The following is a 25,723-nucleotide window of genomic DNA, read 5'->3' on the forward strand; positions in this document are numbered from 1 at the left end:
TCCGATTTCCACCCCCCCCCTTTTTTTTCCAATAATTTATATTGATTTTTCTTTTCCCACCTACTTCCATTATTTTTAAATGTATTTCCATCCATTGTTTTATCTCTACCTTTTAGCCTTTTTTGATTCCTTCACCCCACCCCCATTAAGGCTATCGGTACCTTGCTTGTCCTGCTTTCTACCCTTAATTAGCACATTCCTTAAATAATATCACCACCTTCAACATCTCTTTGTCCTTTTGTCTGTGACATCTTTTGGTTATCTCCACCTATCACTGGCCCTCTATCCAGCTCTACTTGTCCCACCTGCCCCTTAAACCAGCTTATATTTCACCTCTTCTATTTTTACTTAGTTCTGTTGAAGGGTCATTCGGACTCGAAACGTTAACTGTGTTCCTCTCCGCAGATGCTGCCAGACCTGCTGAGTTTTTCCAGGTATTTTTGTTTTTGTTTCGGATTTCTAGCATCCGCGGTTTTTTTGCTTTTATCTGATTTTACTTTCCATGCCTTGAGATGAAGTATGTGACCTCCTCTCACCACATCCCCATAGTGACACTATTCTAGGAAAGAGCTGAGGCTTAATCACAAATCACAGCTTATCATGGCCCAATCAAACATATTGGGGACTTCACTGCCTTGTTTCTGATGTCATCATTGGTCAAAATAGTCTTGTTCAATCAAGCTCAGCGGCTTAAAGGTCAATGTAATGGCTGATAATGGAGGCTGTGATGGTGAAGCACCATCATTGGCTAAAACTGACATCCTGGGCTGCAAATGAAAGGCATTTGTTGATTGAGTTCTAAGATGTTGACACAAAGATAAGCAAATATAATCTTCTCTCCTTCTTCTCCACAGGCCTTGGGCCAGTGATCATCCTTACAGTCTAACAGCGCTCAAGGTCAATTAATCACCTACTTGCCCATTCCTCAAACCTCTCTCCCTCCACCCTCCATCACCCGCTTTTCCCCGAGTCTAAATAATGGAAAACCTGACTGAACTTCAGAATCCTCTGTTGGAGAAAAACAACAAACATGTCCAAAGCGATTATGATTACCAGGACGATTACAGGGAGCAGCAACACTACAAGGAGAAGATTCTGAGCTACTTTGTGAACAATAATTCTGCCAAGAATAAACCTAAAGCCAACTTCACCCATCAGCTCCTAGACGCCAGCTCGCTGCACCTGGCTGTCGAAGCCTTTTACCGCCCAAACTTTATTTTGTACAAGGACGAGGCGAAAGAGAGCGTAAAGGATTACAGGAACGACAACTGTGAGACAACATTCACGGAGAGGAAGAACTTGACTATTGACTCCCCCGACCATTCAGAATCTAAACCTGTGGACTACACAGAGAATGATGTTAAAATTCAAACTGTCTCCTATGAGGTGGAAGAAGAGGAATTTCACGACTGTGAGGTAGAATCACTATTACCTTAATTAAGTTTTGTTAAAAATGTCTTACTGCTGGAACTGTCAACCATGTAATTTTATATGTTTATGAATGTTTAGCTGTTTTTAGGGCTTGCACAATGATTTTTGCTGGAAGGGGTAGGAGAGAGGGATAATTACATTGGGAGATCCAAAGGATGCCAATGGAATTTGAGTGTCCGTTTATCTATTCAATAATTGTTTGAATCTGCAGCTCATGTCTCCTCTTTCTGATTAATCAAGGACATTTTTCTCTCAGAAGTTTTGCGATTGAAAGCTTGGAGCAAGAGGGATTTTTTAAGTGGCGAGTTTAATGGCGATGGGCATTTAATTGGGCAGGAGGGTGCCAGGTGGGGACCATGTGCCTTCCTGCCACTGCCCTGATTAAATACGTAGTGGGAAAGCCCATAGGTGGCTTTCCTGCCTCACTGTCAAATGAGGCCCTTAAGTGGGCAATTAATGCCCATGTAAGGGGCTCATTGTGCAGCTACTGGTATTCACCCAGCAGCAGACAGGGGAATTCACTATATAGGATGCCCTGTTGGGGTTGCTTCCTAGTTTCCAGGGTTGTCCCTCATTCTAAGGATCGAGGGACCTGGCATTGGGGAAGGGTGGCTGCTGTCAACATCCCTCCGCCCCCCCACCACGAGCCTCCCCCCACCATCACTCACCCATATCTGGGATGCAGCGACAATCCTGGGCCTCAGATAAGTGTAGAGCCAGCAGCAACCACAGCAACCACTGCCTCCCTACTGGCACTGCCGATCAATGAAGAACTGCCGGCCCCTGATTTGCCAGTAGCTCTGGGTGGGTGGGACTTCACTGCACCCCGCCCCCAACGCCCCCCCCCCCCGCCCCTCCCCCACCACCAGCTCCGGGTCCTAAATCGCAGGGAAGGACCGTCACTGCCCAGTTAAGTGCATGATTGGCACTTATTCGGCAGGCCTTCCTGAAGATGCGACACAGGGCTGCGAGACTGGCCTCCTCCATTAAATGCTGCCCCTGTCTCTTGAGAGTTTGTTTTGAGGTGGTTGAAATCTCCAGGACTATTACTAAATTTTACTAATTTCATAGATTTGTCTACAATACCCCTATTAACATAGAAATTAGGGGCAAGAGTAGGTCACTTGGCCTTTTGAGTCTGCTGCACCATTCAATATGATCATGGCTGATCCTCTATCTCAACGTCATACTCCTGCTCTCTCCCCATACCCCTTGATGCCTTTAGAGTCTAGAAATCTACCTTTTACCTTCTTAAATATATTTAGCAACTTGGATTCCACAGCTGCCTGTGGTGGAGAATTCCACAGGTTCACCACCATCTGAGTGAAGAAGTTTTTCCTTATCTCAGTCCTAAATGGCCTACCCCCCATCCTGAGACTGTAACCCCCTGTTCTAGACCCCCCCATCCTGAGACTGTAACCCCCTGTTCTAGACCCCCATCCTGAGACTGTAACCCCTGTTCTAGACCCCCCATCCTGAGACTGTAACCCCCCTGTTCTAGACCCCCCCATCCTGAGACTGTAACCCCCTGTTCTAGACCCCCCATCCTCAGACTGTAACCCCCTGTTCTAGACCCCCCATCCTGAGACTGTAACCCCCTGTTCTAGACCCCCCATCCTGAGACTGTAACCCCCTGTTCTAGACCCCCCATCCTGAGACTGTAACCCCTGTTCTAGATGCCCCATCCTGAGACTGCAACCCCTGTTCTAGACCCCCCAGCCAAAGGAAACATTATCCCTGCATCGAGTCTGTCAGCCCCTGTCAGAAATTTATACACTTTAGTGAGATGCCCTCTCAATCTTCTAAACTCCAATGAATACAGGCCTAGTTGACCCAATCTCCCCTCATATGGCAACCCTGCCATCCCAGGAATCAGCCTGGTGAACCTTCGCTGCACTCCCTCTTTGGCAAGTATATCGTTTCTTAGGTAAGGAGACCAAAACTGCTCACACGACTCCAGGTGTGGTATCACCAAGGCCCTGTACAGCTGCAGTTAGACATCCTTGCTCCTGCCCTCTTACAATGAAGGCCAACATACCATTTGTCTTCTTAACTGCTTGCTGCACCTGCATGCTTGCTTTCAATGATTGGTGTACAAGGACACCCAGGTCCCTTTGTACATCAACGTTTCCCAATCTATCATCATTTAAATAATACTCTCTCATTCTGTTTTCCTTTATAATAGACTCTAACATTTTCCCTGCTACTGATTTTAGGCTAACCAGCCTGTAATTCCCTTTTTTGTCCCTCTCTCCTTTTTCAAATAGCGGGGTTATATTTGCTTCCCTCCAAGCTGCCGGGACTGTTCCAGAATCTACAGAATTTTGGAAGATGACAACCAAAGCATCCACTATTTCCATGGCCACCACCTTTAGTATCCTGGGATGTAGATTATCAGGCCCTGGGGATTTATCAGCTTTAAACCCCATTAATTACTCTGGCACTATTGTTTTAGTAATACTAATTTCCTTCAATTTCTCCTTCTTACTCGCCCCTTGGTTCCCTTGCATTTCTGGGAATTTATTTGTGTCTTCCTCCGTGAAGACATTAACATGAGTGATCCTTTCTTAGCTCAATTCATATGGATTTTGTCTCAATCCTAATGCTAATTACATCCCTTTATTCAATTGCCATCATGTTGCCTCTAGTGAGGATAGCTACCACCAGCCCACCCCATCATTCTTCCCTATCTATTCTAACAATATTAGGTTTACCACATTATAGCAAATGACTAGTAATAGTAATTATAGGGAGGTGTTCCAAGAGACAGGAGGGTGCAATAAACTGACCTTTCAGCTCTGGATGTGTTAGTTCCAGTCCAGCCCAGATTGATGAGCTGAAAGTCTCCCTAGCGGTTATGAAGCCTAGTATTTTTGTTGTAGAATGTGCTAAATCAGGATGCTAACAAGGAAGAGCTGTAGGCGTATCAGGGTATTTATTTAAAAACTAGTTTATGTATAATATTTACAGGATGTACGTAGTGGATTACAGGGAAGGTGCATCTTCCCTCAAGGCTGTCTGTTGCCTTGAGTACCTAGCACATGATGGCTTGATGCCAGTGCGACACCGTCATGTACCTCATAGATTAGCCCATCCATTCTGTTAACACTTTTATACTACAGTTTTGTGGGTCCATGTCTCGCACACTGAACAGCCTATAATGATCAGTCTTACTCCAAAGAAGTAGAGATAAAGATAGAACATGCTGGAAATATTCAGCAGTTCCAGCAGCTTCTGTGGAGAGAGAAATAGAGCTAACTTTTCAGGTCGATGACCTTTCATCAGATCTGGGAAAAGTCAGAAATGTAATAGGTTTTGTGCAAAGGGTGGACAGGGCAAGGACAAAAGGAAGGCCTGTGATAGAACCATAGAAGAGGCCATTCAGCCCATCGTGCCTGCACCATCCGAAAAATAACAAAACTAGCTTCCCATTTTAATCCCACTTTCCAGCACCTGGTCTCTAGCCTTGCAGATTACAGCACTTCAGGTAAGATCCAGGTACCTTTTAAATGAGTTGAGGGTTTCTGTCTTCAGCACCAAACCAGGAAGTGAATTCCAAACACCCACCACCCTCTGGGTGAAGAAATCTTTCCTCATGGCCCCTCTAATCCTTCTACCAACCACCTTAAATCTGTGCCCCTAGTAATTGACCCCCCTATCTACTCTATCTAGGCCCCTCATAATCTTGTAAACCTCAATCAGGTCACCCCTCAGCCTCCTCAGTTCTAGGGGAAACAACCCCAGCATATCCAATCTTTCCTCATAGCTGCAATTTCCAAGGCCTGGCAACCTTCTTGTAAACCTCCTCTGTACCCTCTCCAGAGCAATCTTGTCCTTCCTGTAATGTGGTGACCAGAGCTGTGTACACAATTCCAGCTTTGGACTAACCAGCATTTTATACTGTCCCATCATTACATCCCTGCTTTTGTATTCTATACCTCATCCAATAAAGGAAAGCATCTCATATGCTTTCTTTACCAACCTATCCACCTGTCCTGCCAATTTCAGGGACCTGTGGACATGCACATCAAGGCCTCTCACTTCCGCCATCTCTCCCAATATCCTCCCATTTATTGTGGATCCCCTAGCTTTGCTTGCCCTCCCCAGATGCATTACCTCACACTTCTCTGAATTGAATGCCATCTGCCACTTTTCTACCCATGCAACCAAACCATTGATATCAACCTGGAAACAACAGATATTCTTTTCACTCTCAACTCCATGGCCAATCTTTGTGTTATCTGTAAATTTCCCAATCGTGCCTCCCACATTTAAGTCCAAATCGTTAATAAATACAGCAAACAACAAAGGCCCCAACACTGATCCCTGTGGAACGCCACTGGAAACCATTTTCCATTCACAAAAACACCCATTGACCATTACCCTTTGTTTCCTGTCGCTGAGCCAATTTTGAATCCTACTTACCCCATTCCCCTGTATCCAAGGGCTTTTACTCTTCTGACCAGTCTGCCATGTGGGACCTTGTCAAATGCCTTACTAAAATCCATGTAGACCACATCCACTACACTACCCTCATCAATCCTTCTTGTTACTTGCTCAAAAAAAATCAATTAAATTATTAAGACACGACCTTCCCCTGACTATCCATTACTTTCTAAGTGACAATTTATTCTGCCTCTCAGAATTGGTTCTAATAATTTGCCCACCACAGAAGTCTGACTGACTGGCCTATAATTATTTGGTCTAACCCTCACCCCCTTTTTAAATAATGGTACAATGTTTGCAGACCTCCAATCCTCTAGGATCTCGCTTGCATCTGGTGAGGATTGGAAAATGATCCACAGAGTATCCGCTATCTCCTCCGTGGCTTCGTTTAACAGCCTGGGGTATAATTCATCCAGCCCTGGTGATTTATCCACCTTCAAGGATGTCAGTCCCTCCAATACAGTCACTCTCAAGACGCTTATTTTATCTAATATTTCACACACTTCTTCTTTAGCCAGAAAATCTGCTTCATTTCTCCCCTCAGTGAAGACAGAGTCAAAGCACTCCTTGAAAACCCTTCCTACATCTTCAGCATCAGAGCACATGTTACCATATACATATATAAAAACAAAAAAACTGCGGATGCTGGAAATCCAAAACAAAAACAGAATCAGAACAGAATTACCTGGAAAAACTCAGCAGGTCTGGCAGCATCGGCAGAGAAGAGAAGAGTTGACGTTTCAAGTCGAAACGTCAACTCTTCTCTTCTCCGCCAATGCTGCCAGACCTGCTGAGTTTTTCCAGGTAATTCTGTTTTTGTTTACCATATACATCTCTGATCTGCTCTACCCTTTCCTTCGTTGTGTTCCTGCTATTAATGTACTGGTAAAACATTTTTGGGTTTTCTTTGATTTTTACCTGCCAATATTTTTTTGTATCCTCTCTTTGCATTCTTAATTATTTTATTCACTTCACCGCTGTACTTTCTATAATCCACTAGGCTTTCTACAGTATTAAGTTTTTTGTGACTGCCATAAGCTTTCTTCTTCTACTTTATCTTGGTCTGTATGCTTCTGGATAACCAGGGGCTCTAGATTTGGCAGCATTGCCCTTGTATTTCATGGGGACATGCATACACTGGGCAGAATTTTTCGCTCAGCATGAGGGCATGCATGCGACACACTCCAGCATAAAATAGCGCACGATGATGTCAGGTGAGCATTCTAACGTCTTCGCACACTAGCGCAATATTTTGGTCAGTGGGCGCAAGTGGGTGCCATTAATTAACAGGCCACTTAAGGCCATTAAAAAGCCAATTGACACCGAATTTTCATCGCCTGTGCGATTTCACATTCATCACACGGGCAAAACGTGCAGGCGGCCAGCCGGAAATTTCAAAATCCTCATCCACAGGTGGGACAAAAGGGCTGAGCAGCATTGCCAGTGTCAGTAGTGGGGATTTTGGTACATAGTTTGCTGCTGGTGACTTATTAGTACTTGGCAGCTTCATCTCTGTTTGGAGCATCATTGTTAGCATTTCCAGGCTTTATTTCAGGTCTCCTTGGTGCCTCCAAGGTCTCCGGAGGATTCAGACCGTGTGGACTCTTCCAGGTATCAGACAGCCTTCCGTTACCCAGGTAACCGGGGTTGTGGTCTCCACTGGTGACACCTCCCCTGAGGAGGAATAGAGGGGCAGAAGGGAGAGGAGGTTAGGTGTCCCAATGCAGCTTCCAGGGGTGCGACCTGTGGGAGGAGAGGCGCAGGGACAAGGGGCGCAGGGCCAGCAGGAAGTCCAAGGTGGAGGGGGTCACAGAAGACGCCACTATCCTGCTGCCAGAGTTTACAGGCAGCGATGCAGCTACCTCAATATGTCTGAGGTGCAATGCTGAAGGAGGCTCCGCCTCTCAAGTGAGACAGTAACTTCCATCTGTCAGATGATTGGGCCTGAGATCAGCTCCGGCTGTGTGGGTGGACTCCCCATGCCAGTGGCTCTGAAGGTCACAGTGGCTCTCAAACTCAATGCATTTGTCTCTTTCCAGGGGTCAGTGGGGGATCTGTGTGGAGTCTCCCAATCAGCTGTCCACAGTTGCATCAAGCTGGTGACAGAAGCTCTGTTCTGGCAGGTACTGACCTTTATTCTTTACCATACAGATGAGCCAGCCAGACTGTGCGAGCCAGGGGCTTTGCAGTGATTACTGGGTTCCCCCACATCCAGAGTGTCATCGGCTGCACACATGTGGCCATCAAGGTGCCAGCGGGTCAGCCGGGTGCCTTTGTCAACAGGAAGGGATTCCACTCCATGAATGTGTAGATAGTGTGTGACCACAAGATGCAGCTGGCAGCTCCCATGATGATTACATCCTGAGACATCCCAGGTGCTGAGGCTCTTTAGTGCTCCAGTCCAACTGGGTGACAAGGGCTATCCTTTGAAAAAGTGGCTTATGACACCTCTCCACCACCCAAGAACAGAGGCAGAGCAGCATTATAATAGGAGCCATGGCTCCACAAGGGCGGTGATAGAGAGGACCTTAGGTCTTCTCAAGATGCATTTCCAATGCCTGGACCATTCAGGGGGGGCACTACAATACCATTCCCCCCCCCCCCCCCGCCCCCCGGGTTGGTGTCACTGATAGTGGTTGATGCTGCGCTCTCCACAATCTGGCACTGGCAAGCGGGGGACCCACTGGAGGAAGAGGATCTTGACACAGTCGCACAGGCCACAGATGAGTCCAGTAGTGAGCCAGAAGAGGAGTACGGTGAGGAGAATACTGAGGGCATGAAGCCAGACCTCGGTAACCTCCAGGGAGGCAGGGATGCCTTGATCCAATGCTCCTCCAGCTAGGCTGCCAAAGACCTGCTTCCACCTCATGCCAGGGCTGCTGCCTCCATCCCAGATGTCTGAAATGACCCTTTCAATTGCATCCAAAGCCCACTCAATGCCTGTGCAATAAAGTATCCAGCCACTCACATCCAGAATTACATACTGGCGTACCCTACACCAGAAAGAAAAAATGTGCAGCATACCCAGACCATCAGAACCAAAGCAAATTTAATGTTATTGTCACATTGAAATCATTATGACATTACAATTACTGGTGTTGATGTCCACACTAGCAGACAAATAAGCCAAACATAAATGAACAGAAAATTGCCCGTGAACTGTTCCTTATGTGCTCGTGGTGCCTTAAGCTTGTGTTTGCAAGTGCTCCGTCTTTGTGCCTCTCCCCACTGCCTCCCTATTGCTGGCACCGGCATTGGACACAGCCTGCTGACTCTGCTGTCTTGTTGGTCTTGATGGTCGTCCTCTGGCCCGTGGAGCCTGTGCTAGCCCCACCTGGGAGGGAGCGGCCAGCGCCACGGCTGGCATCTCCCCATCGCAGGCTCAGCAGATGCAATGGTCACTGGCAAAGGGGCGGAGGAGCTGCTGCCATCATCCAGAGCGCCCTGACAGGAGCCTGCAGAGACAACAAGCAGCTTGTGCGCCAACGTGAGGTCGCTCTGGACCTCCCTGCTCACCATTGATGGACGGGCCCTTAACTGGGATACTGGATGCCTCATCCATCTCCCACACTGGTACTGACAACCTGAGGTAATTGCCTGTGTGAGGGATTCAGGCCCGAGTGCAGCCCCAGGAATCCCTGATTCTGTTCCTGGAGCTGCCTCTCCATGAGAGTCACCACCGTCTCAATGGAGGAGGCAGTGCGCTCGGCCATGAGGGTCAACAAAGTGCTCATGCCCCACATGGAATCCTTCACAACACAGACCATGGCACGCAGACCCTCATGGATCTCCGCCAGATCCTCCTGCACATCCCACTGGACATCCAGCATCTGCCGCCTAATGGACAACTCCAGAGGTTCATTTTCTGCCTTCGACTGAGCATCATCCTGGTCCCCACCAGTCTTCCAGCTGCTGGTGCCCTAGGCACTCTCTGCCTCTGCCTGCACCTCAAGTGAGTGTGAAGTGCCCTCACCAATGTGCACCAACATTCTGGCCGCTGATCTAATGCCCACCGACGTGCTGGTACCTGCGCTGGTGCCTGGTTCAGAGAGCGGGTGTGACACAGGTACAAATAAACCCCAGTAGTCCTCCGGTGTCAGGGGTGGCTCTTCGGGGTCCAGAGAGCGAGTGCGCGCTGGCGAATCTAAGGAAGGTCAAGGACATGTCATTAGTTAAAGTCATCACACTGTCACTGTGTGTGCCAGGCACCCTGGTGAGACAATGGAGATCTGCATCATGGTGCCATGTCTTTCAATGATCAATGGGGATTCCAGGTTTAAGGCTCCTATCAATGAAGAGACTACATTAGAAAGGTTGCACAATCCGAAACTCCCATCTCTGTGCACTGCACCCTTATCTTTGTCTGGCACCCCCGCCTCTCCATGCCTGGTTCCACAGGGAGCTTGGTGGCACTCGAGCTCTAGGGCATCCTGCACAAACCAGCTGAGCAGCAGCAGGTTGGGTGGGCCTCCACCTCTTCATGCCCTCTCTGCTTGGTTGTGGTTTGTCTTCTCCTGAAAGGACAGAGGAGCATTGATTAGTCCACCCTCTACCTGCAGCGCCATTGCAGCCTGGCCAAGCCCAGCTGAGGAACACCTTGCAGGGCACATCCAAGTCGTGGCCCTCGAGCTGCAAGGCACTCAGTCCAAGCAGCCAGGGCTCACCCCCTTGCCCAGCTCTGGCGTGATTGACAGTTGGCACTCAGACTCTAACAACCCTGATGTCCAGGGGGTGACAGCCACACCTTAACACTTCTGCACACTGACCCATGCCAACATCGTACTCACCCTTCCAGAGCTCAAGTCATTGCACCTCTTCCGGCAATGCACCCATGGTGTGCCACACCATGTCATGGCTGCTCACCTGGGCTGCCATCTCCTCCTATGCCCACTTTGTGAGGTGTGGTGGCCGCCTCCTCCCACTGCTGGGGACAAGGGTGTCCCTCCTGAAAGCCACCTCCTCCAGCAGGACCGCGAGGCACTCATCCAAAAAGCGGGAGGGCCGAGTGCCCACCCAACCTGCCCTCCCACCTGGCATCTCCAGCTGCACTCGACTCCATCAAGACAACGCAGAACCGACGTCCTTCTGGGGCAGCCTTTCTGGGGCTGCCTGGGCCATTTTTCAACCAGCCGCCGGGTCTCCATTGAACCCAGCGGCCGACACGCCCCCGCTCGGCCCTTCCCAACCCGTGAGGAGCCGCATTTGACGCTGGGCAGGCCTTAATTGATCCGCCAGCACGAAATTGCGATCGGGGGCTGATCGCAGGCGGCGGGCCCTTTTCCCGACCTCTCACGGTCCTGCTGACCACGCCTGCCCGCTGACCTCACGATTCTGCCCACCGTGCCCATGGAGTCTCGCTTTTAAATGCCTCCCACTGGCCTGTCACTGATTTCCCTTCAAGTAGCTATCACCAGTCCATTTTCACCAGATCATCTCTCAGCTTCGTAAAATTTTTCTTTCCCCAATCTAGAACTTTTACTCCTGTTCTATCTTTATCCTTTTCCATAATTATATTAAATCTAACTGTATTGTGGTCGCTATCTCCAAAATGGGCCCCCACTGCTACTTCGTCCACTTGCCCAGCTTCATTTCCTAACACTAAATCTAGAATTGCGCTCCCTCTCATTGGGTTTGTTACATGCTGGCTAAAAAAGTTCTCTTGAACGCAGTTTAAGAATTTTGTGCCCCCTGTGCCTGTTACACTGTTCATATCCCAGTTGATATTAGGGTAGCTCAAGTCCCCAACTTTTATTGCCCTATTGTTTTTGCACTCAGAAATTTGTCTACATATTTGATCTTCTATCACAGAATTGTTACAGTGTTGAAGGAGGTCAATCTTTTATCTCCCTCTCACTATTTGGGGGTCTATAGTACCCCCCGAGCAGTGTGGCTACCCCCTTTTTATTCCTGAGCACAACCCATATGGCCTCATTTGATGATTCATTTAATGTATCATCCTTCCTCACAGTTGCAATCGATTCTTTGACCAATAATGCTACACCCCAATCTTTTTTAGCACCCCCCCCAACTCTATCCTGCCTGAAAACCCCATATCCAGTGATAGGGCAAAAGACAGGAGGGATTGAATGACAGAAGAGTTGGTACCTGTTCAAATGCAAGAAGGGAAATGGAAAGCAGTGAAGGTGAATAAGGTAAGAGAGACAAATGGAAAATCCTGTCAGAGAGAGCAGAACGTCTGCAATCTGCTTTCAGAATGTTAAGTAGCCTCTCCTTGACCTGACCAACCATCTGACCGATAGTCTTCGTAAACATTTCTCATTTATTTTCATAAATCCTTCCTTGTATTTATTCCTTGCTGGTGGAAGGGTACGGTTGCCAACCCTCCAGGATTGGCCTGGAGTCTCCAGGAATTGAAGATCGATCTCCAGGACACTGCTGTGCGTGTAACCCTGGAGAAAAATCTTCGGAACATTTTAAAAAAGATTTTCTTCGAACATTTCTCCTTACCAGATATAAAAATATTAATAATGGAGGGGTGGGGAGGGTGGCAGCAGGGGGAGGCTACTAGATTGACAGTCAAGCATCATCCAATTGAGGAATGAGTCTTTTTGCTTTCCAATTGGCGTAGGAAGGCGGTGCGTCACAAGGATGGATGTGTTGGCCGACTAATGGCTGGAGCACAGGGGCAAGTCACGTGATGAAACCCCAGGAATACATCTAATCGCAGTTAACAAACCTATGGAAGGGCAAACAGAGACGTTATCTGCAATGGCTCCACCACACTCAGATCTCTGCAGGCAGCTGTCACATGATCAATGTGTGCAAATGGTATTACATCAACCTTATAAAAGGTTGAATCCCTACGGCTGAGTACTTTGGTCACAGTTTTGCACCAGCAGCTGTGGGGTGAGACTTCAGAGAACCAGAACGCCATCTGTGAGCAAAGTAAATACCCGGGTGCCAATTGTAAACGCGGTGAAGTGTGACCTTGTTTCTCCAGTGCTCAGAAGATACGTCTCTGGGAGACACTTGAGCAGCCCGGGAAAGCTTGCAAACCAAAAGCCAGATTCCTGTAACTCTGTTAATCTGACTGGACAAGCCCCTCTTTTGTAACACATTTGTGAAATGTTAATATGTTGTGTACGCAGGGTTGCCAACTGTGATCAAATATATCCCTGGAGGTTGTATTACATGACTTTCCCCCATGCTCCAGCCATTAGTCGGCCAACACATCCATCCTTGTGACACACGGGCCTCCTACAACAATTGGAAAGCAATAGGACTCATTGCCCAATTGGATGATGCTTGACTGTCACCCAGACAGCCTTTTATTTCACATTTTCAACATTTTTATATCTGGTAAAGAGAAATGTTCAAAGGAAATGACACACAGGACAATCTATTTAATGTCCCGATGATTTTTCTCCAGGGTTGCACTTGGCGTGTCCTGGAGGTTGATCTTCAATTCCTGGAGGGATGACAACCCTATTATACATCAACATTGCACTTTTTAGAATGGACAGCGTAATAAAGTTGAGAAGATAAGTTTTTTAAACTGTTCCTTTGAAAATAAGGAGTAGCACACAATTAGGAGCAGGAGATTTTGCAAACACACAATTAGGACCAGGAGATTTTGCACAGTGCAGAAGATAATGAACCCATGTTGTCCTGTCCAATATTTATCCCTCAAACATCATTAAAAAGCAGATGACCCGGTCATATCTCTGGCCGTTTGTACCGTGCACAAATTGGCTGTTGCACATCCAATAGCAACTATACATCAACAAGGGACTAATTAGCTGTAAAACACTTTGACATCCTAAGGCTATGAAAGGTGCTATAGAAATGCAATTTATTCCTTCCATAGATTTTATTAGTAACTTTTCCTCTCAGATTCAGCACTTGCTGCGACTGGTTGAAAAGAAGTTCCCTCGTGGCCAGCCTGCTCCCCTCCTGCTGCAGTAACATTACCGAGGTGTGGCTGGGTCACACTTCCGAGCGGGTTACAGTGCCAGCGGGACGTCCAGCACACTGTGAGGAGATTCCAGACTGTTTCTTAAAATGGCAGGCAAGAGCCACCTGGGGATCTGAGGTGAAGAGGCACCCGCAGCCTCGAGCCCCACCCGAAGGCTCAGTAACTAATCTCAGGTGACACTGAGCAGGCGTTGTGTTGTTGAATGTGCCACCTTTGAAGAGAAGATGTTAAACCGAGGCCCCAACGAGCCAACCGAATAGACCCCATTGGAATGATATGGAAAAGGGCAAGGAGTTTTCCTAGTGCCCCGGCTAGCATGAATCCTACCCTGCCCATATATGTCACCTGCCAACTGTCGTGTACAAAATTGGATGGCATGTTTGCCTCCATAAATTTCAGAAGCATTTCGTAATTGGCTGGGAAGCAGGTTGAGTCACAGCGAATGACAAGGCAAGATCTTGTTTTCCTTCATGGTCAGATAGTTAGCTCCATTGCAGAAGCTTTAGGGCCTAAAATCCCTATTGGCTTACCCTGAAACAGCAGAAGAATCGAGCAGTGTGCCAGTTCCCAGCCCCTGATGGCATTCCCATCATTACTATTTGGGGAGGTGGTGGCATAGTGACAATGTGACTGGACTAGCAATCCAGAGGCACAGGTTAATACTCTGGGGACATGAGTTCCAATCCTACCATGGTAGCTGGTGGAATTTAAATTTAATCAATAAATCTGGAATTATGAAACTAATTTCAGTAATGGTGACCATTAAATCATTGTCGATTTGTCTTAAAAATCCATCTGGTTCAGTAATGTCCTTTAGGGAAGGAAATCTGTCCTCCTTACCTGGTCTGGCCTACATGTGACTCCAGACCCACAGCAATGTGGCTGATTCTCAACTGCCGTCTGAAATGGCCTAGTAAGCCTCCCAGTTCGAGGGCAATTAGGGAAGGGCAACAAATGCTGGCCTTGCCAGCGACGCCCACATCCCAGGAAAAAAATGGAGAAAAAAGATCCATTGGAATTGCCATCTGGCACATGTTACACAGATCCAAATGGGAGCAGGTGTAATATAAGCAGAGACATTTGAGAAATAAATAATGTGAAATATATTTTCTGCAGCCCCAGCATAGATATTTGCAAAGGTTGCCTTTACGCCCCTGGTAAGCAGAATTACTAAAGGGAAGGGGTGCAATTTAAATGTGATGGGCCAATTTCAGTCAAACCTGACAGAAAAGTGAAGTGGCTAATTCATGTTTTTTGAATCTTCCCTTAGAAAATTGGTTCCTCCTAAACTGTGGCGAGGTGCCACAATTAACTCTCTCCCTCTCTACCTGAGGCAGGTACCCCATGAGTGCAAAAGTGACTCTAGGAAATGGGGTGAGGTCAGGTTCTGCCTTGCCCAAGGTCTGTCTCAACAGGGCTTTCCTGGAATATTGAAGTTCCGCTGTCGGATCACTACCTCCTCCTGCTGCTGCTCTCTCTCTCTCAGGCAGTCTCTCAGGATCAAAGATGGCTTGCTTCTACTCCAGTTCGATGGGTTCTGAGATGGCTGACAGTCCAATGCGTGATCTACAGACTCTGCCACATGGGGGGGGGCAGGTGGTGCCTGAAAGGTTGGGTAGATGAGTTGTTTGTGATCTCCTCCTGATGTCTAATCTGCATGTTCTCCATGTGCCTGGTGCCTTCTCCAATAAGCCTTCTCTATTTTGGACGGTCACGAGCCAGGGTCTTCCATGAGTCATTGGGTGTGTTTGACCTCTTAAGGGATGCTCTGAGGACATCCGCCTTTGGCCGCTGTACCCACGTAATCTGGCCTCTCTGGCAATGATGAGATATAAAATCGTGCCCTTGTGTAGAGTTAGCTGGTAGGGCTTTCCTTCCGTCTGCATTAAGTATATCATGTGCTCCTACTATAAATAATACACATCCTTGGCTTCCTCTTCTGGGCCTTCAGCTCGGCCCTCAAAATCAGTGAGTTAGTATTAGCATTATGAGGAATGGCCATCCTTATCAACTGCTGTGCATTCAAAGGGTTTCGTCTCCCTCATCAGAAATTGGCTGAATCCCTCGCTTCGTACCATACAGTGTGCACTAGCACTTGTGTCTCACTTGATTTTTTTTTTTGCTTTCCCCTCCACTGGCATTAAGACATTCTATTCTGTGACCGTGCACCTCACAGCTGGATTTCTGAACCTTTTTGACATTTGTACTAATTAAGTAACTCATTAGCTGTTTTGAGGAGAGTTAAAGGATCATCATTGCACGTGTACTGTGACTGGCTGCTGCTTTCCCCATTGCTGCTAATTAAAGCTCCATCTCAGGAATCGCACATTTGAGAGTCATTCATTCCTGCAATTTCATTTAGAGGTTCATTAATTTTTGAGAAAGTGTCTTTTCTCCCGCTTTTAGTGAAAAGTCAAATGTCAGCCTCTCCCCTCCAAATTTGCAATTAAGAGGGGCTTACCTCGACATTCTCAAAACCTCTTACAGGGCTTTTTAATCTTTTTCCTTACATAAAATTGCCTCAGAATTAGTCTTGCAAATGGACTGAGCCAAATGTGAGGGTTACATCTGCGGAATAAAAAGCAGACTTAACAACCATCAAAAGCTTCATCGTGTTTTTTCTTATGATCTGGAAAGATAAGAAAAAATTACCATATAAATGTTCTTGTTTTCCAAAAAGGCTTCAAGGGCAAAGTAATCTCTTAATCTTGTCTGTCAGTGCATATCAGGAATGTTGACAGAATACAAAGCAGCACCCTTCAAATCTTACTGCCATAAACTTGTTATGAATACAGAACATGACAAGGGCAAATCTAGTACTTCCACGGCATTATCTTCTGTGAGTATGTTTCATTGCTTGTGTCAGATGTGGGCTGTAAAAGGCGGCGAGTAAATTGCTCTTGTGGAAAGCTGGGTTGACGTTCCTGCCTGTAAACTCGGGGATGCACGGTTTTGGACGGAAAGAGACAGGCTACAACTAGGCTTCAATTCTCTTTCTTATTTTTTGGAAGATTGGCAAAGGCGGTTTGGAAGTTGGGTTTATAAAGCGCTTTCATGACAGCTCCCTGGAGCAATATGTTGAGGAACCAATTAGGGATAATGCTATTTTAACTCTAGAATTGTGCAATGAAGCAGGGTTAATTAGTAGCATCCTGGTAAAAGATCCACTTGGAAAGAGTGATCATAATTCAATTGAGTTCCACATTAAGTTTGAAAACGTCATAATCCAATCACAAACAAGAATCATAAACTTAAAGATATCCAATAACATAGGTATGAGGGGAGAACTGGCTAAGATTCATTGGGTAAATAGACTAAAAGGTACGGTGGTAAATATACGGTGGGAAACATATAAAGAAACAATTCAAAATGTTCAACAAAAGTACATTCCATTGAAAAACAAAAAACCAGCAAGAAAGATCTATCTGTGGCTTACTAAGGAGGCCAAGTGTTACATTAAAAGAAGAGAATTAAAGTTGCAAAGAATAGTAGTAAATCTGAGGATTGGGAGTGTTTTAAAAACCAGCAAAGGGCCACCAAAAAGTTGATAAAAAGGAAAAAATGGAATATGAGAGTAAACTAGCCAGGGCTTAAGAGCTTTTACAAGTATATGAAAGGGAAGAAAGCAGCTCGAGTAAACAGAGACAAGAGAAATTATTATGGGGAATGAGGAAAGTGAACAAATATTTCGTGTCTGTCTTCACAGCAGAAAACACAGGTTACATCACAGAAATGGAGGGTAACATGGGGCTAATAAGAGTGAGGAAATTAATATCAGCAGAGAAAACGTACTGGAGAAACTCTAGGGACTAAAATCCAACAAATGCCCAGGACCCGATGTTCTATATCCCAGGGCTCTAAGAGATAGCTGCAGGGATAGTGGATGTGCTGGCTAAAATTTCCCAAAGTTCCCTAGATTCTGGAACAGTCCTAGCAGATTGGAAGTTAGCAAAAGTACGACTGCTATTCAAGAAAGGGAGAGAGGAAATCAGTGAACTATCAGCCAGTTTGGAAAAATATAGCACAATTAGAACAATTCAACATGGTTTTACGAAAGGGAAATTCTGTTTGACAAATTTATTAGTGTTTCTTGATGTTGTAACTGGTAGGGTAGATAATGGGGAACTAGTATATATAGACAAGCGCCCATTCCAGGTATCAATCTAGTAAACTGCCTCTGAACTGCCTCCAATGCATTTACATCCTTCATTAAATAAGGAGACCAGTACTGTACACAGTACTCCAGATGTGGTCTCACCAGTGCCCTGTATAACTGAAGCATAACCACCATACTTTTGTATTCCATTCTCCTCACAAGCAATGATAACATTCTATTAGCTTTCTAAATTACTTTCTGTACCTGCACACTCACCTTTTGTGATTCACGCACTAGGACACCCAGATACATGGAGCTGGGAGTGACATATTAGCACAGTAGAGGACTGGTTTATGGACAGGAAGCAGACTGTACGAATAAATGGGGAATTTTCAAGTTGGCGGGCTGTGACTAGTGGAGTGCCACGAGGATCAGCGCTGGGGGCTCAGATATTTACAATCTTCGCCATGAAAGGAGCGCTCATGAAACGGTTCAGCAGGCTGATAATGAACCCAGGGTAGCCCACTACCTCCCCACTATCCTCCAAAGGGGGGAAAAAAATTCTATGTGAAGATTTGCTTAAAAAACAGTGATGGCAAGAGTTCAGGTGTTCCAGCTGGTCTTGTTGTTTCCAGGGAAGATAAGAATTACTTGGGTTTCTGACTACTTTCTAGTCACCCCAGCTGGGATAATGTGCTTAAGTGAACAATGGGTCAGGACAGGATTAGGTCTGGCAGTGCTTTTTGCGGTGGAATACCCTGCAAACCTTCAATGTCTGGGCTCACACATGAAGAATAGACATTAGAGGGCTTGTACTGCCCAGCCAACAGTAGCACAGCACCTCGAGGAGTAGTGAAAACTGGGAGGCAAAAGGTAAAAATCAGAACTTTTAAAGATGCTTGAGTCACATGACAAGGGAAATAAGATGTTCACTTGATGACAAGAAACCAAAGTCTACTCAGAAGGCCCTGGTAACTGTGTGAAAACTTGCAAACTTGAGGTAAATATAAAAATGTGGCATTGTATACAATTTGTAGCTTGAACAAAGAATGGATTTATATTTATTTAGCTCCTTTCACATCCTCAGGATACACCAAAGTGCTTTACCTCCAACAAATTACACTTTGAAATGTAGTTCTTTTTATGTATAAACCTGGGAGCCACATTTTCACACAGCAAGATCACACATGCAGCAATAAGTGAAAGTCAGTTGACAGGTTTTGGTGGTGTTGATTAAGGAATAAATGTTAATGGTGACATCAAGGGGACTGCGCTGGTGTTCTTCAAATACGATCATGAGATCTTTTATGTTCAGCTGAGAGGGCAGGCAGGACCTTGGTTCAGTGTTACAGTCAAAAGATGACAACTCTCAACAGTGCAGCAGTCCCCCAGTACCGCACTCTATGTCAGCCTGGATTGTGTGTTCAACTCTTAGAGTGGAGCTTGAAGCCCCAATTTTCTAACTCCTATGAGCCAAGCTGACACCAAAAGAATTATCTGGAGCTGAGGAAGACTGGAACCTTCCAGATCAGTGTATCTCTATCCTCTCGGCCAAAGGTCACAGGTTTTATTATATCACCATGGGTGTCCCTCATGCACCCAGCTGATTTGTTAATTAAATTGCTTAAACAATTTCAGGCTAGAGAGGAGAGCAGAAGGGCATTTGGGAAACAGTAAGAAAAACTATCTTCTCAAGCATTTTCTTAGTGGTCTTAGTATTATATTGTTCATTAATTTCATAGATCACATCTTTATTTCCCCGTTCACTAGAAAGTAGTTGACGCAATCACAAAAGCTTAAAGCTGATTTTGAAACTAAGATACCAGCTTGTTTCATTAAGATTCATAATTCCAATAAATTAAAGACGTGCTTAGCTTGTATCAACTTTGCACTCCAGTTTTAGTGATTGGGGGAAAACACACCCAAGAGAGTCAGCAGTGTGACCATAATTTCTTAATCGCTGCATCCTCCAAGAGGAATTATTTTATAGAACATCAAAATTTCCAATTATGTTATCAAACGAGGTACATCGCTGCATTCAACCTTGCCTCCTCTTCATCCAAGATAAGTCACGATTCTCATTTTATGTGCGAGAAAGTGAGCTTACCTCAAGTTTATTATCAGTTTTTTTTTTGTGTTACATGGGAAGGCAGTGATTTCCTGACTGTGTGAAAGATGTAGAGCAGGAGTTGAACAGAATGATATGCCATGCAGCACAATGGTGTTGAAATGGACTTTTGACAGACGGGCGAGATTAACGGAAGCATAAAAATCAATGCATAAGGAGTTTTGACGTGACCATTATCTCTGATGCTTCGGAAAAGGTACACTGAAAGACATGCTCCAGGCTTTTCTTAAACTCAATAACAATACCTACTATGTACAAATTAAAGCTCTAATTATCAAGCAGTCCCATCTAAATTTGTCCAGTGCTGCTTCATGTCTAGGGTCATCTCAGTTGGATTTATCTCTGTACATTTTACAAAATTATAAGTGGTTTGGAATACGCTTATATAAAAATCATCAGAAGCACTCAAATTCACTTGAATTATGCTGCCATTTGTATTAAATAATTTTGTTCCTCTTCCATCCCTGGTATTGTACTTAATTTTGGGCCTTTTCCAGTCACATTTTGCACCCAAATGCCAGGAAGGGCACCAAAGTGCCCGTCATAAATTCTCCACCCTCCCTGTAAAGGGGGCACCAGCCCTCTGGTTGGCAATTCTTCCGATGGTCCAGGAGTTGGGAATGCCAAGGTATGTGTCATGAATTGTCAGCGTGTGCGTTGCTAAGCTGATTTACTATGACAATTAGAAGCCCTGATGAAACGAAACCTTCTCCAACAGTCAAATCATTCAAAAGGATTGTAGAACAGCAGTGTGCCCTGAGAATGAGAGCTTTGTACAACGAAGTGGATATTTTGCAGGAGGGCTAACACGACATCTTTCATAATGTGGTAATTGAGGGTATAGCCCCTCCTGCTGGCTATCAGGGGTCGTGTGAGGTTTTGTTAAGGCTCTGACCAGTGAACCCTAAGCGCAGGCAATCCAGGGGGGGTGGAGCTTCCTGACGAGAGTCCTGATCAAGTGTGCAGCACCTGAAAGCTCCCTGTAATAAAGTTTAGCTGTTTCTTGTTTCTTGTTGAAACCTGTCTGCTCTGACTCTATGCTGTGAGTACATCGATTTTTTTTTTAAAGATTACTCACCAGTCATGCCACTCCTCAGCAGGATCAATCCATACGATGTGACAATGGAAGACTGGAGCCAGTACGTGGAGCGCCTCTGATTTGATTTTGTAGCGAATGAAATTACTGCGGAGGAGAAGCAGAAAGCCATCCTCTTGAGCGTATGTGGCAGTAAGACATACAACCTCATTCTCAGCCTGATGGCCCCGAGTGCGTCCAATTCTAAATCCTATAATGAATTGGTGGACCTCATGAAAACGCACTTCCAGCTGAAGCTATCTATAATAATGCAGAATTTTTCATTTAATTCCAGAGTTAGGGCCCCAAGGGAGTCCATCGCAGCCTATGTAGCGAACCTCAAGCAGTTAACAGAACACCGTGGGACCGATTCATTTTGTGGCGTTAAGGACGACCCCATACAGCGCCTTTTACTCACCGAGGTTGGCATCGACTTTAAGCGCAACCTAGAAATCTCCCTCCCTCACCATGGAAAGTGCTGCGAGAGACTCGCAGGCTTTGCAACACGTACAACCTGGTGCCCTTCTTCATGTTGGATGAGAATTTACCTCTGAGCGGGGCACGAAAACCAGACCCACAGCATCGAAGTGAGATGCGATGGCCACTGTGAGAAACATGAGAAAGCCCTGGTAGAAACACTTCAGTGACAACTTCAAGATTAAGTTGTTATAGATGTGGAAGTGACCTCGGAGGGGACACCTATAAATACAAGGAGGCCGAATGTCATCACTGCCATAAGAAATGTCGCCTGGTAAAGCAATGACGGGCAAAGCTGAAGCAGCCGCAAAACGGCAAACCAACATGATGGGATTAAAGAATACAGCAGAGGCTGAAGCTGCTGACACCGACGTTTATTCCCTCTATAACGTAACAGCTGTGAAAACCGAACCTATTCCTGTGACAACCCAGGTTAATGGGAAACCAGGTGGATACGGGTACCTCAACTACAGTGGTGGGAGAGCACACTTTCAGGTACCTTAATGAAGGCAGACAGCCAATAAGCTTGGAGTGAACAACCGCTAAATTAAGGACATATACTGGGGAATCCATTCAGGTAAAGGGCATCGCCAAAGTACCAGTTTCTTACAAGCAACAGACAGCCCAGCTGCCTGTAATAATTGTGAAAGGGGAAGAAGCCAGCCTTTTAGGCCGAGACTGGCTACAGAAGATCAAGTTTGACTGGCCTGAGATATTTCACCTCAAATCAGATGGATTTCCAGGACTTCTAAGAAAATACAACATGGATTTTCAGGATGAACTAGGGAAATTAAAGGGCGTGCAGGCCAAGATACATGTGGAGCCACAGACAACACCTCACTTCTTTAAGGCAAGACCTGCGTCTTATACATTGAAAGAAAAGGTTGATGTGGAGCTGTGCCAGTTAGAAAAGCCGGGCACTATCCAACCTGTTCAGTTCTCGGAATGGGCTGCGCCCATAGTTCCAGTCATTAAGCTTGGCCCCACCATACGTATCTGTGGAGACTATAAATTGACCATAAATAAGGCAGCCAAACTAGACAAGTACCCTATCCCAAGGATAGATGACTTATATGCCAAACTGGCTGGAGGCAAGTCCTATATGAAATTGGATATGAGCCATGCTTACCAGCAACTGGAGCCAGATAGCACATCGAGGGAGTTCATAACCATTAACATGCACAAGGGTCTCTATCAGTGCACCTATCTACCCTTCGGAGTCTCGTCGGTGTGTGCTACCTTCCAGAGAACAATGGAGAGCCTTTTGCAAGGACTCCCACCAATAATTGTATATCTAGATGACGTCCTCATCATGGGGTTAACCGAGACAGAGATAGTTTGATCAACCTGGAGGAGGTGCTAAGGAGGTTCATGGAAGCTGGCCTATGGTTAAAGAAGGAAAAGTGCACATTCCAGGCACCAGGAGTGACTTATCTAGGCCACAGGGTGGATACCTTGGGATTGGACCCGGTAGAAGACAAAGTTCAGGCAATAAAAGATGCGCCATCACCATCCAATGTAACAGAACTCAAGTCCTTCCTGGGCATGATCAACTACTATAGCCACTTCTTACCAAACCTAATAACTGTGTTGGCACCATTACACTCATTACTAAAAAAGAACCATCGTTGGCCTTGGGGGAAACAACCGGAAGAAACCTTTTTGAAAGCAAAGGAATTGTTGCATTTGCCATGTTTATTGGTACACTGCGACCCGTCGAAAGAGCTGGTATTAACATGTGATGCCTCTCCCTGCAGGGTCGGAGCTGTGTTATCCCATAGAATGGAAAATGGGTATGAAAGGCCCATTTTCCAATGACTCGAGAGCCCTCTCCACAGCTGAGAAGGGCTACACCCAGCTAGAAAAAGAAGGTTTATCGTGGTATTTGGGGTGAAGAAATTCCACCAGTACTTACATGGTCATCATTTCACCATTGTGTCAGACCATAAACCATTAATGGGTTCATTCAGAGAGGACAAGACCATCCCTCCAACAGCATCAGTGCGGATACAACGATGGGGCTCAGACATTATCTGTGTACGGGTATACTTATGTATCGTCCTACCTACACATTGAGTGCATCAGCATGTGCTGTCGGCTCCCATTCCCAGACATTCCCAGAACTCCTGTTCCACAGGAATTAGTGCTATTATTGAATTTCTTAGATACTTTGCCTGTGTGTGTGAAACAAATTAGAAATTGGATGAACAGAGATCCAACATTGTTGAAAGCCAGAAACTTTGTCTTAAAAGGATGACCAAACCTGCCTGTATCTGAAGAATTGGGACCATTCGATAGGTCAATCTCCTTCTCTCTCTCTGCCTCTCTCTCTCTGCCTCTCTCTCTTTCTCTGCTTCTCTCTCTCTCTCTCTCTCTTTGCTTCTCTCTCTCTCTCTCTGCCTCTCTCTCTCTCTCTCGCACGCGCTCTATCTCATGCTCCGGAACTGGTTTGGAGCAAATGAGTTGAATGAAATTCAGCAGCAAATAACTGCTCCACACAAGTCTGACAGAGCATAGACTGAGGACAAGACAGGAAGCTGTCTGACTTTCTCAATGAGAAGAGATGGAGGGTGTGTGGGATTCACTGAGGACATGATATCTCGAATGGGGTACTCAGGTATTCAGCAAAACTGGTGATTGCATCCTTAAAAACCTAATCCTTATATGAGGTGCACAAAATCTACACAGAGCAGATATAGATGTTCCCCTTGGCAGAAGAAAGGAGAACCGAAGGCACAGATTGAAGACGAATGGGTAAAAAATCAGTGATAACATGAGGAAACATGTTTTTTACACAGCGAGTGGTTAAGACCTGGAATCTACTTCCTGAGAGTGCAGTGGAATCATTCAATCATGACTTTCAAAAAGGAAATTGGACAATTACCTGGAGAGAAAATAATTGCAGGGTCACAGAGGAAGGACAGCGGGAGTGCTGAGTTCTTGGAGAGAGCCGGTGTGGACGCATTGGGTTAAACCGTCTCTTTCTGTGTTGTAACCATTCTGTGATTGCTCATATAGCAGTCACCCTGAGCTGAGGGGTAAGTGGTAACTGGGGACTGGAACAGTGCAAAAAGAAAACAGTCTGAAAATGGGGTCATCTGACCTGGGAGCAGAGTGCTATAATCGAGAAGAGTCCCAGACCGGGGACAGGGAGAGGCCCCAGTTAAGGAGAAAGAGGAGCAGAGAAAGAAGCTCTAAGCAGAAAATGTGCTGTGGTTGGTGGGATTTAAGTTATGAGGGCTCAGGAGCAGCCCTGGTGATTGAAGGAGGCAGTAGAATGTTGTTGATTCGGTGCTGCGGGCCTTTGGGGTGAAGATACCGGTTTGGAGCAGTAGGGTTTTGCTCGGCACGGCCAAAGAGCTGAAATTGTACTTGTGAGTTGGTGCTGGAGTGCAGACTCAGGAATCCAGGGGCACAGAGTCTCGGGAGACGAGACTGAAACCCTGTGAGGTGGGCCGTCATTGAGCAGTCCGAGCTGGAATGACTTTTGGAAAGAATTCCCAAGGCAAGATCTTCAAAGGTGAAGATTGGAATCCCTCATGAGAGGGATGGAGTTTCAGCACGATTGGCTAACATCTGGGTGGCTGTTGAGAAATCCATGAAATCTGTCTTGGCTGTATCTGCCATTTATTGTGCAGTGTGGTGTGTTCGACCACAGTTTGTTAATTCACATGTACCTCATATTAACCCTGAGTGTTAGAGTATAAGATAGATATTGTTTCTGACCTTGTTTGGTAAAGTTTACTTTTTGTTTGTTCAAAACCTGTTGGGTCTTGTGGCTTTATTCTCTTAGAAAGTGTCCTGAATCTGGCACCTTGGGCAGAATCTCCTGGTCATCAGGCGGGCAAGCTCAGGAGTGGGCCTGAGTCGACCCACCACCCGCAAATCAGCCCCCAACCACGGTTTCACGCTGGCTGGCCGACTAATGGGGTTTTGGGGTTTGGTCCAGGATGATAACACAGTGACTACACCCCATTGATTGTAAAGCCTTTGAGACATTCTGTGGTTGTGAAAGGTGCTGTACAAATTCAAATCTCTCTTTTGAAATCCTATTGGCTGGATTTTATGGGCATCATGGGCCTGGTGTCCCCAGCTTAAATGTCAGGGAGGACCTGCCCACCAGAATGATGGCTG

The 25,723-nt window shown here is 46.0% G+C and overlaps 1 protein-coding gene across 3 annotated transcripts in view; it reads left to right on the forward strand.

The window, feature by feature from the left end:
- The window catches only part of syndig1l (synapse differentiation inducing 1-like), a 131,387-nt gene that overhangs the window by 52,211 nt on the left and 53,453 nt on the right, over positions 1 to 25,723 (forward strand). For all 3 annotated transcript variants that reach the window (XM_041214763.1, XM_041214764.1, XM_041214765.1), the window contains one exon: positions 855 to 1,416. In XM_041214763.1, coding sequence (XP_041070697.1) covers positions 979 to 1,416 — 438 coding nt within the window. In that variant the 5' untranslated portion in view covers positions 855 to 978. The remainder of the gene's footprint in view (positions 1 to 854; positions 1,417 to 25,723) is intronic.

The sequence above is a fragment of the Carcharodon carcharias genome, chromosome 20 (assembly GCF_017639515.1).
Source record: "Carcharodon carcharias isolate sCarCar2 chromosome 20, sCarCar2.pri, whole genome shotgun sequence".
Taxonomy (NCBI): Eukaryota; Metazoa; Chordata; class Chondrichthyes; order Lamniformes; family Lamnidae; genus Carcharodon; species Carcharodon carcharias.